At 37.9% G+C, this 17867-nt stretch overlaps 1 protein-coding gene across 6 annotated transcripts in view; it reads left to right on the top strand.

Annotated features, from left to right (window-relative positions):
* NIPAL2 (NIPA like domain containing 2) overlaps positions 1-17867 on the top strand; it is a 76863-nt gene that overhangs the window by 7486 nt on the left and 51510 nt on the right. For 3 of the 6 annotated variants that reach the window (XM_038555149.1, XM_038555150.1, XM_038555148.1), the window contains exons 2-3: positions 5450-5617; positions 14976-15044. In XM_038555149.1, the coding sequence (XP_038411077.1) occupies positions 5557-5617; positions 14976-15044 (130 nt within the window). In that variant the 5' untranslated portion in view covers positions 5450-5556. Of the gene's footprint in view, positions 1-5449; positions 5618-14975; positions 15045-17582; positions 17755-17867 lie in introns of those variants that run through there. The other 3 variants (XM_038555147.1, XM_038555146.1, XM_038555145.1) reach the window with 2 other exon arrangements.

Here is a 17867-nt window from a genome sequence, read left to right as displayed (position 1 = left end):
CTTTGTAACTAAGAGGCATTATTTTGCAAGTCACAGAAAACATAACACCAACTGGCTTAAATAATAAAGGAAATTAAGCTGCTTACTATAAAGGTCCAGGAGAATTCTGGGTACAACTAAGCCTTGATCCAGAGGCTCTAGCAACATGATGAAGGCTCAATATCTCACTGTTCTCTTCAACTTTCATTCATTAGAGTTTGTTGGTTCCACTTTTAGCAGATTCATCCCACTGGCCTACATTCCTCCTTCCACTTCCAGGAGGGGAAGCTTGACTTTCTCCACCAATAAATATAAATGGGCTTTAGTCTGACAGGACAAGGTTAGGTCCACAGTCTTTCCCATACCAGTCATCAAGGCTAGAGTTACTGGGGTTGACATCCTCAGAGAACATGGGCACCCTTAGAAAGGGCTAGCTGAAAGAAGGGTCCTGTTACTGAAAGAAGGGGATACTGTGTGGCCCTGAAAACAATGTCCTCCTCCGGATTATTGTCTTCTTGAGCAACTCTCAAACTAACACCCTTCTCAGCTAGGACATTCCCTTTCTATATCCTGCCTCGCATAAGCAACCCCTAAAACATTGTCCCCTATTTAGCCTGCTTGTCTTTGTGGGTGAGATCTGAACAGTATAATCTCCTTAAAAGCTAAGATATAGGGTCAACTTCTGAAATATTTTTATTAACATCATGTCAAAGTGGTGACTTATTTCTAAATTCCAGACTTACCCCCTCACACATCTCTCTCTCTCTCTCTCTCTCTCTCTCTCTCACACACACACACACACAAAATTCTGCAAAGGGCGTCTTGTTTTTCCTACTGATGGAAAAGTCAAAGGGAATCATCTGGCAAAGGTAGTGTCCCTTGCTTAGTCTCTATCTTGCCTCTACCTGCTTAGAAATTTCTTTACCATCAATAATCACCTCTTCAGTAATTTGGAAATTCCTAAAAGTTGAGTGGATTTAGGTAGAAAATGTATGATTTATGCATGCAATACTATGTGGAATCCTAGAAGCCATGTTAGCATTTCCAATATCTCATTTAAGTTTGAGGGGAATCCTGTGAATTCTGGGGGGTCTTTTTTTCTTCTTCAGCCTCTGGACTTGCAAATCCCTGATTGTTCCAGGATGTTAGGGACATAGGTGCACTGTATTCTCTGTTGTCACAACCCATATTAAGCTTGATCAGCAAATTGACAAATGAGGACCTAAAATGCAATCAGTATTCCACTCAATAAAAATCATAAGCAGAGAGCCCTTCTTAACAGAGCAGTATTAGACACTGATATCAAGAAATCAGAAAATATGGACTGTGTCCTCAAAATGTAGCTAAATATATGTGATATATATAATGTGTATGTGTGTGAGAGAGAGAGAGAAGAGGAGAGAGAGAGCTTTATAATTACTTGTTAAACAACATTTGAAGGACTGGTGTGAAGCTACCCTTGCTTATACTATCTGATAGACTGTTTACATTAGGCTTGCAGACTAACGTAATACAGGTATGTAATTGTAAATAAGAGCACCAAAGCGGAAGAGGAAACTATAATATACCTTTGGATATGGCTGGCTGAGTCACAGCAGTAGAGAAATGAGTGGTTGGTTCTTTGTGAGCAAGGTATAAGCAGACCTCATGTTATAAGCATCTGCGGCAGCCATGAAATTGAGTATAATTGTGTATTACACGTAGAGTGTTTTATTAGTTTTTTGAACTACAATTGCAGACCCAAATCACAGTCACCATCATTGGCCAGGAAAGAGGAGCTGGGGGATAGGAGAAATTATTTTGGCTATGAGGAGTGGCCCTATGGAGGCAATGAGGAGTACAAGTCACAATGCCTAACAGGTGTAGAAAACTTGAACTCGATTCCTGCTCTGCTGTCAGAAAAATCTGGTCTGGTGGGTGGCAAGAGCCATAGGAGTGTCTGGCAGAAGTCTGTCAGAAAGAAGCAGTGTCATTATCCCTCATCATGCAGAGGCAGAGACTCATCCCGTGGCTGATTGATGCCTGACACAGAGGATAGAGTTCAGTCTCCAGGAAGATGGAGCTGCCCAAACACAGAGTTCAAGGCAGGCATCTATCTTCAGAAGGACATGTACCCCAGAGACTCAGGCAGGGGTGAGGGAGGGCCTTTTAACTACAAGAGCTCTCAAGTTCCGGCTTTAGGATGCGAAGCCTCTTCCAAACTCTGGGCCAGCCTTACAAAAGGCAGACTGCAATCCTGCTTCTTTGAAAACAAGGAACTATAGAGTTTTGAAATGACTATGATGAATATGTTCTTGGAAAATTTGAAAGTTATAGGACCTTAGATCTGCCTGGATGGAAACAATACGTTCTTTATGTTCAGCATGTCTGCCCTTGTTTCAGAGATTCCCTTTGCAGCCTTCTGTAGGGTCAGTTTACTTTATCATAGAACCAAGTTTAAGACCTCCTGAACTAGTAATCTCACCTTCACTATTATTGCTCTCCTTTTAACAAAATGTTAAAAGCACTCAAAGGATGTGTTATTAAATATATTACTTCTTCCATATTTTTTTTTCTCTCACACACACACACACACACACAAAATTCTGCAAAGGGCGTCTTGTTTTTCCTACTGATGGAAACTTAAATTTCTCTAAGGCAAAAAACACGGTGGCTTCCGGTAAGCTTTGTAAGGTTTATCCTTAATGGAGTTTGGTTTATAAAAGTAATGAATGTGCAGTTATGTAAGTAAATATGTTCCCAAGTAAAAGACAAAATGTAATCGTTCTTAATTGTATGGGAAGGCAATATGTTGGGATTTTTCTGTCTAGGTTTTAAGGTTGATTACAAATTGGCATGGAACCACTTGTAAGAATAGCAAGGAATACTGTGTTATGTAACCCAGATCTATTCTGTTGGCTTTACATCACCAGATTTTGGATCCAGTGCCATGAGACTTTCTCAGGATAGAAAGGTAATAACCTTATAGCATACAATAACCAAGATAACAAATTGAAAATCTGTTCATGCCTGAACATTTTTCTTTCTTTTTCTCCCTCAAATATGGTATTATGGTTTTAACTCAGTTTGGGGTCGTATTGCAGACAACTCATTTATCTGCAAGGGCAAAGGAAATTCATGGTGAGAATAGTCCAACCCATCTAGTAATCCAAAAAGCATTACATATTTCAGGTTGTCTCCAATGTTTACCACTGTAAATATGAATATTGTTTCTTCATGGCCCTGTTGTAATGAACTCTCCCACTGCCCCTACTTCTCCGAAATCCTGAAGTAATTTCCCCAGTGGTTTCCCTATTCTCTGGTCTTGCTCTGTGCCAGTCCATCCCCCACACTGCAGCCAGGATGAGTCTTCTTAAAAATCAAATCTGGATCTATCCTCTAGTTTAGAGTCTTTTGTGCCAGAATACGGCCTACAGATTCATGGTAGACATTGGCCCATGCCTGCCTCTCCAGTCCAGCTCTCCTGGCATCATCTGCTTCAAGGCCCTTCAGACACCCTGTTTACCACAGATATGATTAAGATAAAGACCCTGAGATGGGAAGATTATCCTGGATTATCTGGATGGATCCTAAATGCCATCTTAATAAAAGAGGGAAGCATAGGGAGATTTCAAACAAAAAAAGAGAAGATGATGTGGCCAGAGACCTAGAGATTGAAGCGATAGAACTATAAACCAATGATGTGCCAGGAGCCACCAAAAAATGGGAGAGGCAAGAAACAAATTCTCCTCTAGAGCCTTCAGAGGGAATGTAGCTGTGCCATCTTGATTTAAGTCCAGTGAAATCGATTCTGGGTTTCTCGCCTCCAAAACTGTAAGAGAATAAATTTCTGTTGTTTTAAGCCACCAAGTGTGTGACAGTTTGTCATAGCCACTCCTGTAGCTAATATACTCTCCAAAGTAGGCAGATTCACATTCTCTGTTCCCATGAGTTCTGTAAAGCACCTACCTCTACCCCAGATTTAACAGGTGGTAGTCCGTTTGTTATTGGTTGCTTTTTCTACTTCTTCTGAGCTCCCTGAGGGTACTTTGCATTCTCAGTTCCTGACATAGAGTATTAGAATCTAATACTGGCCTGTTGTGGAATGAATGCCAAATGGATGCATGGCTGAATGAATAGTACCTGCTGAGAGCATCTTCTGGTTGTCTCTGCCATAGCTCCCTTCTCTCTGACCCCTTGCATTTCACATCCATGTCCTCCACATTGTGTGTTTCTCCCCAGCAGTGTCTGGTTGAGAGTTGTGCAATAGTCTTATTTTCCCCCTTACTATCTTTGGTTCACCTGGCTTGCTTTGTATTTCTTGCTTTTCTTATCATTATCTCCTCTTTTAACTCTTTTTAAATGAATCCATATTCCTTTCAATTTCATTAAGTCTGTAAAGCAGTGTTTTTTTTTTTTTTTTAACTTCTTAGTTTGAAAATTTTCCAACTTACAGAAAATGAAAAGGAATAGAACAATAAATACCACATGCCCTTCACCTGGAGAATTCACCAGTTGTTAACATTGTGAAACATTTGTTTGTTCTCTTGCTCTGTATATTTTTTCATTTTATATTGTAATATACCCTTTAAAAGTAAGTTACACTCATTATGAGTCTTCACTCCTAATACTTAGGTATTACAAAGTATTACTAAGAATTTGGATGGCCTCATGACCCTTCCTAACTGTTCTGGAAGTGAGGTAATTGTCTATCTGTTTATAAGGTGCAAATGCAAAATAATCCCAGCTAAACTCCTAAGAGTTTCCTGTGATATGGGGTGAACCGAATACCCATTTCTCACACACATCATCCCCTTGCAGATTCAGGCTCTTCTGGTCATTCCCACAGGGATAGTTGACCCAAATCACTCAACCTGAGGTATTCCAGTACTAAATCTGTCATTTGTGTGTTCAGGAATATTTTCCTGCCTGGAACAAAAAGGTAGCATTATTCCAGTTGCAAGGTGATATGACTATATTATAGTGCGCAAAACTAGCTCTGAATCTGTGGTCCTTTTGGTTTTTTTTATTATTTTTTTAATTTTATTTATTTATGATAGTCACACAGAGAGAGAGAGAGGCAGAGACATAGGCAGAGGGAGAAGCAGGCTCCATGCACCGGGAGCCCGGCGTGGGATTTGATCCCGGGTCTCCAGGATCGCGCCCTGGGCCAAAGGCAGGCGCTAAACCGCTGCGCCACCCAGGGATCCCTCTGTGGTCCTTTTGAACCATGCATGAGCTCCACTGGGGTCTGATTCTGAATTTATGTTTTGAAGCGGAGCCAGGACAGACTATTACCAATTCCACATAGCCCTGTTATATCCCACCTCCATCTGGGCAAACCACCCCGCCCATGGATTACAGGGCAATAACTATGCAAAATACATAGAGAACACTCTGGTACAAAAGGTAGGCTAGAAGATTGGTATTCCAAATAAAACAAAAACATTCTTGATACTTATCAGTGCTGATATGTTGAATCTCATTCCAGATAAACTGTTTGCTGTGGCTCCCACCATCTGTTTGCTAAGACATCCTGGAAAAGTCAGGAATTAAGCCACAGTGGTGACAAGAGAGAGCACTGAACAAATTAAGGGCATGCATGCCCAGCCTGTACTTCTAACTGCATTGTTAAGCGGTGGAGCAACCTTTCCTTATGGTTATTATCTTTGTTTTACTTTACTTGCACCAAGAAAAAGAAACAGATTTTGCTAATTTTAAAATTGCACTAAATTGACATTGCCTATCTAGGAGGTTATTGAGTGCTGTCAGCAAAAAAATAGTGATTCAGATGTGAGCTGGGTGCCTTGGGGCCAAAATTTGCCTGCTTCTAGCTACGTGACTTTTGCACAAGTCACCTTCCTTCTTTGGCCCTCTGTTCTCTTTCCTGACCAGTCTCCACATAAACGAGGGGTGAAAGAGGGTGGGGAAAGGAAAGGAATCTAAACTCCCACTAATTCTAAAATGCTAGAAAATAGAGAACACTCTGAATAAAGTAATGATGTAAACTAGACATCTTTCATTTAAATGGCAAGTTTATAGGGGCCTGCTCACTGTATGCAAATGATACTCCTGATTGCAGATGAGGATTTTGTAATCATTAAAGCTCATTTACCAGAACCTCTAATTGGAAACAGCATTTAATACTGGTTACTTGAAGTTACTGTATGTTCATGCAGGTAATTAAATCACCTTTTTTTAAAAACACTGCAAACTTGACGTTTCCCTCCCCTTTAATTAGGGGCATTGATGAGGACTTACTGTATTAGTATATTACAAGTATGTGTGAAATGAATATAATGAGTGTGCAATTAACCTTGAATAATTAGGTAAAGTTTCAGAAAAATCAAGAATAAGATATACTAAGTTTATCAGGAAACTGTTTCTGACACTTGCTTTAAATACCTATATAGTTCTTATTCTTTGTATAATATAAATTAAGTAGATTTTAAAAGTCAACAAGCAGATTTTTATTGTACGCTAGTGGAAACTCAGATGTTGAAATCTGAATTCTGGGACAAACTTGTGTTCTCACCAAAAACCAAGAGCTTAGTATATTCAAACTCTAGTTGATTACAAAATATTCCCTGTGAGATCATGCTAGGACCAAAGGCCAAAATGTATTATTTCTAGAAGTTTATAATCAGTTCAGATAGCATTTAAAAAACAACTTTCTGCCAGGTTCTATACTAGTCATTAGGGTAAAAAATGAGTTGATAAGGAAGTCATAGCTTTGCCCTCAAGGATCTTATATTCTAGAGGGAAAATGAACTTGTACAAAATCATTATATACAGTATAATATATGGAGACATAGAAGTGTATAAAGACTAGATTCAGAGGAAGGAAGTCAGAAAAGCTAACTTAGAAGTCAGATGTCAAGAAATTGTCCAGAATTCAATATAAAAGGAGGAAGAATTTGAAAATATGATATTAATAGGAAAGAAGGAGGATAGAATTTAAGAGTCTAACATACTGGTAACAGGAGTTCCATGTGGAGAAAATAGAACAAAAGGGAGCTGACATTTGAAGAGATAATAGCAGAGAACTTAACCAAATTTGTGAAAGACATGAATCTTCAAACTGAGGAAGCATGAGTCCTGAGAAAAAAGTGATTCACATACTGAAAAATTGTAGTGAAACCGCTGAAAATCAATGACAAAGAAAATCTTAAGAGCATCCTGAGAAAAATGGCAGACTATCATTTGTCAAATGTTGCAAAGGAGCTACATTTAGGTTGACAGCAGTAGGTTGTCAACCCTTGTCAACAATGACAAGGGCCAGGAGACAATGGAATAATATCACCAGAGCACTGAATGAAGAAACTGTCAGCCTGTATTTCTCTACTCAAGGGGAAAGATGACATAAAGGTATTTGCAGAATAACAGAGAATTGGAACTCAAAGATTTCATTGAAAGAGCTACTAGGAAGTTCAGGACACTGAAGAAAAATTAAGATACAGGAATTTATTACCTCAAAAATAGAAGCAATCCAAGTGTCCATCAGCTGGTGAATACATAAATAAAATGTGGTGTATCCTTACAATGGAGTATTTCATAGCCATACAAAGAAATGATACATTCCACATACTTGATACATGCTACACCGTAGTACCCTTGAAAACAACTTGCTAAATGAAGAAACCAGCCACAAAAGGTCACATATTGTTATGAGTCAATTTGTATAAAATATCCACAATAGGCAAATCCCTACAGACAGAAAGTAGTTTGGGACTGAGTGGAGGAGGGAATGGGAAATGACTGATAATGGGTATGGAGTTTGTTTTGGGGTGATGAAAATGTTCCAAACTCAGATAGTGGTGATGGTTGTACAACTCTGAATATTCTAAAAGCTATTAAGTTGTATGCTTTAAAAGGGTGAACATGATGGCATATGAATCATATCTCAATAAAGCCATTTTTTTTAAAGAGCAGTGATGAGCAAAGAAACATGGATAAATAAGGCAAATATTGATTGCATGAAACAATCATAACAATGACGAATTTGAGGCTACAAAAGCAAGGTGGAACTGATACACTATCAAGAACAATTGAGGGTCACTGGAGGGGAGGGAGGTAGGAGGATGGGGTAACTGAGTGATGGACATTAAGGAGGACACATGATATAATAAACACAGGGTATTCTACAAGACTGTGGACTCACTGACCTCTACCTCTGACCAATAATACGTTATATGTTAATTAATTGGATCTAAATTAAAATTATTTTTTAAAAAAGGTATAAGAGAGGAGACACTGTAGTTAAAGTTTTTATAATGTCGGGAGGCTAAGGATATTGATTAACATTAGAATTTATATCAAGAATGCAATTTCATAGTAGAGAAACTGTATTGCTCAAATATTAATGTTGGGAATGTAAAATGGGATAGCTACTCTGGAAAATAGATTGGCAGTTCTTTTCAAAGCTTAAAATAGGCTTACCACATGATCCAGCAATTACACTTGTGGCATTTATCCCAGAGAAATGAACTTATTTTCATGCAAAATTTAAACACAGTATTCGTAGCAGCTTGATTCACGCAGCCCAACATCGGAAACTACTCAAATGTCATTCAGTGAGTGAATGGTTAAATAAATTGTGGTACATCCATACCATGGAATACTACTCAGCATTTAAAAAGATCAGACTGGTATTAAAAATAATAATAATAATAATAATAAAAATAAAAAGATAGGACTGGGGGCAGCCCGGGTGGATCAGCGGTTTAGCGCCGCCTTCAGCCCAGGGCATGATCCTGAAGACCCGGGATTGAGTCCCACGTCGGGCTCCCTGCATGGAGCCTGCTTCTCCCTCTGCCTGTGTCTCTGCCTCTCTCTCTCTCTCTCTCTCCTTTCTGTGTATTCTCATGAATAAATAAATAAAATCTTTAAAAAAATAAAATAAATAAAAAGATTGGACTGTTGATCCAACAACTTGGATGAACCTTAAGGCTGATGCCAATTTCAAAAGTATATCAGCTCTATGGTTCCATTTAAGTAGCATATGTAAATTAATGTAATTCTGGAGATGGAGAACAGATTAGTGGTTGCTATAGGTTAGAGATGGGGAAGAGAAGAAAACAGGTGTATCAATAATGGGTAACATAAGAGAATCTTATGGTGATGGTACAGATGAGTCTCCTGTTCTCACATACACACATACACGCAAGTGCTTGCATAGCTGGTAAAATCTGAACAAGATCTTTACCAACGCCAGTTTCTTGACTTTGATGTTTTGTATAATTGTGTAAGATGGGAGCTTTGAGGGGAGCCTGGGGGAAGAGTGGACAAGGACCTACCTTTACATTTCTTTCAAAATTATTTCAAAATAAAAAGTTTTAAAATTTTAACAATAATTACTAAAAGAAAATAAGTAAGCTGTATAACTTCTTTGCCAAAGACTAGGGAGAGGAAAAAAGCAAAGACTAATCAACTAATCCTGAGGAAAGGAGAAAATAGCACAGAAAAAGCAAAATAACTACAAATACAAAAAAAAAAAAGGTAGAAACAAATGAATATATTTATAATCACAATAAATAAAATGGACCAAACTTCACATTGAACAGAAAGTCTCAGGTTTTATTTTTTTCCAGTTCAGTTAGTTTCAATGTATAAGAGACCTAAGGGATCCCTGGGTGGCGCAGTGGTTTGGCGCCTGCCTTTGGCCCGGGGCGCGATCCTGGAGACCCGGGATCGAATCCCACATTGGGCTCCCGGTGCATGGAGCCTGCTTCTCCCTCTGCCTGTGTCTCTGCCTCTCTCTCTCTCTCTGTGACTATCATGAATAAATTAAAAAAAAATTAAAAATTAAGAGACCTAAGTATAATGACATGGAGATGTTGAAAGTACATGATGTGGAAAGTGGCAAATATCTGAAGAAAGCAGTGACATAGGGGCACCCGGGTGGCTCACTGGTTGAGCATCTGCCTTCGGCTCAGGTTGTGATCCCAGGATCCCACATCGGGCTCCCTGTGAGGAGCCTGCTTCTTCCTCTACCTATGTCTCTGCTTTTCTCTGTCTCTCATGAATAAATAAAAAATTTTAAAAGAAAGCAGTTAAACTTTAAAGTGAGAACATATGGTGATTAAAAGAGGCAATATATCATGATAGAAAGAACAATTAACTGAGAGGGTAAAACAATCCTGAATTTTTACATTCCTAACACTATAGCACTTTACATATTTTAAAGCAAAATTCAGTATATTTAAAAGGAAAATAGATAAATCCATGTTCATAGTTAGATTTTTAATATACCTACATTGACAATTGATAGACAAAAAAGTCCAAAATTTATTAAGCGTATCATGATCATGGTATCTCCCCTGCCAGGTAAGTATTATTATTAAGCGTATCAAAGATTTGACCAATGAATTAATGGAGTTAGGTAGATGGATGGATAGATAGCAAAATATATATAAAGTGTATTAACCGAACAATTAAATACTCTCTTTCAAACATACATGGAATACTTATAAAACTTGACCATACACTATTAGGTCACAAAACAAATTTCAGTTTATACCATATAGTAGGTCAAAAAGCAGTGTTAATTTGTACACAGCATATTTTCTGCCCACAACTCAATAAAATTAGAAATTGGTAACAAAACAATAAACAACACCTCCATTATTAAAATATTAAAAAACAGACCTCTAAATAATAGAAGGTTCAGATAAAAATAATAAAATAATTAGGAGATATTTAGAACTAAATGCCAATGAAAACTACATGTATAGAGCTAAAAGTATGTATGGAGCTAAAACGGGGTGAACTTAAGGGAATATGTATAGCTGCACTTGTATATATTATTAGGAAGAAAGGAAAAGCTAATGAGTTAAGCATCTAAATGAAGAAGATGAAAAAATTCACTAAAATATAATAAAGGCAAATCTAGGAAGGAAAGAAGTTTATATCAACTTCAGAAAAAGAGTTTCTTGGGGTGCCTGGGTGGCTCAGCAGTTGGGCGGCTGCCTTCAGCTCAGGTCATGATCCCGGGATTTGGGATCGAGTCCGCATCAGGCTCCTACATGGAGCCTACTTCTTCCTCTGCCTGTGCCTCTGCCTTTCTCTCTGTGTCTCTCATGAATAAATAAATATTTTTTAAAAAGTTATCTCTGGAAGAGAGAAGAGATTATAAGAAGGCTAGCTTCATTGGTAGCATTTTATTTTTTGGGGGTCAGAAAAAGAGATGTAAATACTTTGTGTATTAAAATTATTGATTGTGGGGGATCCCTGGGTGGCTCAGTGGGGGTGTCTGCTTTGAGCTCAGGTCATGATCCCAGGGTCCTGAGGTCAAGCCCCACATTGGGCTCCTTGCTCTAGGGAGCTTTTCCCTCTCCCTCTGCTTGCTGCTTCCCCTGCTTGTGCGTTCTCTCTCCCCCCCCCCTCTCAAATAAATAAAATCTTTTAAAACATAAAAATAAAAAATTATTGTTTCTAACAACTTTATAGAAATGTAATTCACATAGCATACAGTTCACTTATTTTAAAGTGTACAATTGGCTGATTTCTAGTATATTCAGAGTTATGAGACCATCACAATCAACTTTAGGACATTTTCATCACCTCAAAAAGAAACAATCCACCCTTTGGCTGTCATCCCTAAGCTCTGCATCTTTACCTGGACTAAGCCACCACTAATCTGCTTTCTCTATTTATAGATTTGCCTAGTGGGGACCTTACATATAAAAGGAATCATATAACATGTAGTCATCTATGACTAGATTCTTTTACATAGCATACATTTTTCCAGGCTCACCCAGGTTGTAGCATATATCTGTTTCCTTCCTTTTTTATGGATAAATAATATTCCATTGTATGAACATACTATGTTTTGTTTATTCATTAGTTGATAAACATTTGAGTCATTATCACTTTTGGCTGTATTATGAATAATACTGCTATAGACATTTGTGTACAAGTGTTTGTGTAGATGTATGTTTTCATTTTTCTTGGATGTATACCTACGCATGGAGTTGCTGAGTCAAATGGAAATTCGATGCCTACATTTTTGAGGTACTGCCAGACTGTTTTCCAAAGTGGTTGCACTGTTTTATACTTCCATCAGCTTGTATGAGGCTTCTGATTTCTCTACATCCTTGCTAACACTTGGTATTATCTGACTTTTCGATTATAGCCATCTTAATTTGTGTGAAGTGGTTTATCACAGTACTTTCTATTTGCATTACCTGATGACTAATGATGTTGAACATCTTTTCATGTGCTTATTAGCCATTTGTCTTCTTTGGAGAAGTGTCTATTCTGATCCTTTGCCCAATTTTAATTGGGTTGTCTTTTTGTTATTGGGTTGTAAGAGTTCTTTATATATTCTAGATACAAGTCCCTTTTCAGATGTATGATTTCCAATTATTTTCTACCATTTTATGGGTTCTTTTCACTGTCTTGATAGTGTCCTTTGAAACACAAACATTTTTCATAGTGATAAGGTTTGATTATCTTTGTTGTTGTTGCTTATGCCTTGATGTCTTATCTATAAGAATCTGTGGCCAAATCCAATATTATAAAGATTTATCTCTATGTTTTCTTCTGAGCATTTCATAGTTTTAGCTCTTAGGTCTTTGAGTTAATTCTTGTATGTGATCAGCAGTTATACCATTTTACATGCTCTTCAACAGTACACAAGAGTTTCAATTTCTCCACATCCTTTCCAACACTTGATATCTTCTTCTGTTGTTGTTGTTTTTAATTGTAGCCATTCTAATGAGTGTGAAGTAGTAGCTCATTGTGATTTCGATTTGCATTTCCCTAGTGACTAGTGCTGTTGAACATCTTTTCATGTGCCTATTGGCCATTTGTATATCTTCTTTGGAGAAATGTCTATACAAGTCCTTTGCCTATTTTTAGTTGGGTTGTTAATTTGTTGTTGAATTGTAGGAATTCTTTGTATATGCTGGATGTCAATCTTTATGAGACATTTGATTTGCAGTTATTTATTCCTATTGAGTAGATTGCCTTTTCACTCCATTAATAGTGTCCTTTGTTACACAAAAGATTTTAATCTTGATGGAGTCCAGCTTATCTGTTCTTTCTTTTGTTGTGTGTGCTTTTGGTGTCATATCTGAGAAATCATTATCAATTTCTAAATGCTCAGCCTGGTGGCATTTAAACTACTCAGTGAATGACTTAAAGAACTGAAATAAGTTATTTCTATTCTACAATTTATAATTATGGAAGATTTCATAATCATCCATTCAATCCCAAGCTTCTTCTGAATCTTTATTTTCCTGATTACTGCCAAATGCATTCAATTATAAATTGAAAGCATGGAAATAGCACTTTATTATGATACAGTTTTTCCTCATGAGGAATAGTGATCAAAATTATTGCCAAGTGCCTTTATTAGGAAAAGAAAATTTTTAACTGATTAAAGACTATGGATGTTATATATCAACTATTTAATGGGTTTTCAACTTTTCTGCTTTATTTTTAAAAAACACTGAATTTCACTTTAGCATATATAATAAAGTTCTAAAACTTCAAAGACATTTTGCATTCCAAAAAGGGTTCCTTGTGGTTATAATATTCATTTGAAATTCAAATCACTCCTTGGAATTTGAAGCTAGCTAGAAGTTATGTACTATAGAAGAAGAAGGGGGAAGATCCCTGATGCCATTGCTAATTTATTCTGCTACAAGTTATGACACCTTTGTGCCATTTGAGCAGCAAATGAATGTTTTGACCTTGGGCTGGATCTATAGTAAACTATCCATAGTAAACGCTATCTATAGTAAAAATCTTGGGCAATGTATAAGAACTTATTTTTAAATCTCTTTTTAGTTCTTGTTTTAAACCACTATATACTTTTTCAAGAGCCCCTAATTTTGCAAAGTAAATATGTAGAAGATCCAGTAGAAGCCCTCAGGCAATTTGCCATCTATTCATAGAATGTAATGATGGACATGACAGTGGATGAACGTGATAGATGATGTAGAAAATCCAATAGAAGCCCTTGGACTATTTGCCTAGAACATAATGATGCATGTGCCAGTATAAAAGAATAAAAGCATTACCACTTAGAGTCTGAGAAAGTAAGGATGGGCTGTGGTGGTCTGAATGGGTTTCAAGGAGGGAGACCTGAGCAGGCTGGGAGGATGAAGTATGACCCGAATGGGCTAAGACGGGGCACCACTCTCTCTAGGAGAGAGGAGAGACGTGAGCAAAAGTGTGACCAGCTGGAGAATGTCTTGCACCAGGTGCCTGAGGTAGAGGATACATTAAATATACTGTGGCCAGTTGTATGGTCAGGATGAGGACAGATTATGGGGAACTGATGTGGTAGTTTTATATTTGATGTAGCTGACTGGAGAGAAGCGCTGTGGGTTCTTGATCAGAGGAGTGATGGGAAAATGTAGTCTGTCTCCAATGGAGATCATAAAACTTGACAAGTAAATGGATTTTGGAAACATCTTATTCAACATTATCTTGTTTACTGAGCCCAGGGAGTTGAAATAACTTGCTCAGAGTCACCCCTTAAAAGATAGCAGATCCAAATCCCAGATTCATGCTTTAACTCGAAGGCCAGTGATCTTTCTTTCATGCCACAGTCCTCCAGAATATACTAAGAGATAGGAGCAAGGGAGAGAAGATGGGCAATAATTGTACAGTCCACACTTAAGGCAATAAACACAATGAGAAGGATTGCTGAGGAAGAGGGACGGAAAGGACAAATAAGAAAGCACCTTAATGAGAAAAAGTCAGAACCTGGTAACTATTTTCTTTATTTTAGCAAATGAGGCAGATAGTTAGAGAATTCAGTAAAGGGTTGAGCTTGTTCTAAAAAAATATTTGACTACAAGTGTAAAAAAACAAATCCTAATAAAACCACTATTCAAAATCCAAATGACCCTGACAAATGGGTGCTTAAGAAAATATTTGCTGAATGAGCAAACAAATGAATCAACTTAAATTTTGTTGTTGTTGCCTCTTTTTTTTTCTTTTCTTTTTTTTTAAGTAAGTATCGTACAAATGCTATTTTAAAAAGAAAACATTTTCTTTTACAGATTCACCTTTCTGGAGTTTTGCTAGCCATTTTAGGAAATTTGGTAATGAGTATTTCCCTAAATATTCAGGTAAGAAGGAGCTTATTTTTCTAACTCTGTAGTTTGATCTAGGAACAGAGTATGACTTTAAAGGGCCCTCAGCAGCTGCTCAGGCTCTTTGGGAGACGCTGACTTAGACATGATGGCGGTGGGAGAGGACACCTTAACGATGCTTACTCGGTGGCGTCCAGGGGCAGAAAGCCATTGCAATGGTCTTATTTTTATTTTTTTATTGATCTATAACATTGTATTAGCTTAAGGTATACAGTGTAATGATTTGGTGTATGTGTGTATTAGGAGATGATCACATAGTAAGCTTAAAGTCCATCACCTCACACAGTTAAAATTTTTTCTTGAGATGAGAACTTTTAAGATGAGCTCTCTTACTAACTTTTAAATTCACAACTCAGCATTGTTACTATAATCAATTACAAGCGCTCCAGAGGCTTTGGGTTCCTCACGTAGGCCACCGTGGAGGAGGTGGACGCGGCCTTGAACGCTCAGCTGCACAAGGTGGACAGAAGAGTCATGGAACCAAAGAGGGCTGTCTCCTGAAAAGACCTGGTGCCCACTTAAGTGTGAAAAAGATTTTTGTTGGTGGCATCAAAGAAGACCCTGAAGAACATCATCTAAGAGATTATTTTGAACAGTATGGGAAAATTGAAGTGATTGAGATCATGACTGACCGAGGTAGTGGCAAAAAGAGAGGTTTTGCTTTTGTGACCTTTGACGACCATGACTCTGTAGACAAGATTGTCATTCAAAAATACCACACTGTGAACGGCCACAACTGTCAAGTAAGGAAAGCCCTATCAAAGCAAGAGATGGCTAGTGCTTCTTCCAGCCAAAGAGGCCGAAGTGGTTCTGGAAACTCTGGTGGTGGTCGTGGAGGTGGTTTTGGTGGGAATGACAACTTTGGTCGTGGAGGGAACTTCAGTGGTCGAGGTGGCTTCGGTGGCAGTCGAGGTGGTGGTGGACAGGGTGGCAGTGGGGATGGCTATAACGGATTTGATAATGATGGAAGCAACTTTGGAGGTGACGCAAGCTATAACGATTTTGGCAATTACCATAATCGATCCTCAAATTTTGGACCCATGAAAGGAGGAAATTTTGGAGGCAGAAGCTCTGGCCCCTGTCGTGGTGGAGGCCAATACTTTGCCAAACCACGAAACCAAGGTGGCTATGGCGGTTCCAGCAGCAGCAGCAGCAGCTATGGCAGTGGCAGAAGGTTTTAATTACTGCCAGGAAACAAAGCTTAGCAGGAGAGGAGAGCCATAGAAGGGACAGGGAAGCTACAGGTTACAACAGATCTGTGAACTCAGCCAAGTACAGTGGTGGCAGGGTCTAGCTGCTACAAAGAAGACATGTTTTAGACAATACTCATGGGTATGGACAAAAAACTCGAGAACTGTATTTGTGACTAATTGTATAACAGATTATTTTAGTTTCTGTTCTGTGGAAAGTGGAAAGCATTCCAACAAAGGGATTTAATGTACTTTTTTTTTTTTGCACCCATGCTGTTAATTGCTAAATGTAGTAGTCTGATCATGACGCTGAATGTGTCTTTAAAAAAAAAAAAATGGCCCTCAGGCACTTCTCAGGATCCTTCCTCCACACACACGCACAAAAATACACACACAAAATACACACACACAAAAAACAGTTATACTTTATGGCCTCATTGTTGTAAAGACAAATATTGGCTAGATTGCTTTCACTTCTTTCTTCTTCTGATTTTAAAAGAAATTAAATGTTTTCATGGCCTCTTAATCATATTACATGTCTGAGGCAAAGTGCCTTGGTGGCTTGAATTCGTACCACAAATTTGTACCAAAGATGTTCATAATCTTGGCATAAACCAAGATTTATTTTTAATGTTCTGTATTTCTTCTAGTACTTTTATTATTATTTTTTAAGTTTTTAAATGTCATCTAGAATTGTACATACTTCTTAATAGAAAGTAGGTTCAGGCATCATAAAATTAATAAGGAAACAGGGCTTTATTTAATGGCCAATTTTCCAGGAATGTATGTACCTCATACAAAGAAATACTCTGACCAGATATAAACAAGTATGTATCACCCCAGGTCCCTACTAGCAAAGTATTCTGCCCCAGTATGTTTATTGTGGTAGCTACTTTGACTCACACATTTAAGTCCCTTTTCAAAGTGGTTTTCTTTAGTAACTTATTTTATTTCATTAGTGTTTATTTTGGCTGGACTTTTTCAACATTCTGAAAGAAGTATTGTGGTGTGGGAGACTGAAAAGACACTAAGCTCCTTAACATACTCCTCACCTTTGGAGAATAGTTACTGATACTAATTTTTTATAGCTACAGGAACTAAACATTCTTATGTAAGGAAGGCCCTTTTGCTACAAAATTCTCTGTTAATGACAGTCGCTTCTGCAGCTGATATGTTTGGAACAAGCAGAAAACCATAATAATCGCTCTGTAATAATCTGCAAATTTCAAAGCCATGATGCAAATACACAGGACCAAAAATTTTCAAGGCAAGTTCTTCTAACTGGGAGAGATATTTTCTTATTTGCCTTCTGATTTACTTCCAGAAATATTCTCACGTCCAGTTGGCACACCAGGAACATCCCGGGCCCTACTTCAAGAGTGTGTTGTGGTGGGCTGGGACCGCGCTCATGGCCATGGGGGAGACAGGCAACTTTGCAGCCTATGGATTTGCTCCTATTACTCTCATCGCTCCATTAGGCTGTATGTCTGTTACAGGTGAGCCATTTCTCTGTTTTGACAAGCAGAAATTGTTAGAGGTCAGGATAGTTGGCAAAAAAAGATACAACTTGAACAACATATGAATAAAAGAAGAAAGTCTACTTCCTATT

This window comes from Canis lupus, chromosome 13 (genome assembly GCF_011100685.1).
Source record: "Canis lupus familiaris isolate Mischka breed German Shepherd chromosome 13, alternate assembly UU_Cfam_GSD_1.0, whole genome shotgun sequence".
Taxonomy (NCBI): Eukaryota; Metazoa; Chordata; class Mammalia; order Carnivora; family Canidae; genus Canis; species Canis lupus.
This window is presented reverse-complemented; position numbering and strand designations above follow the sequence as displayed.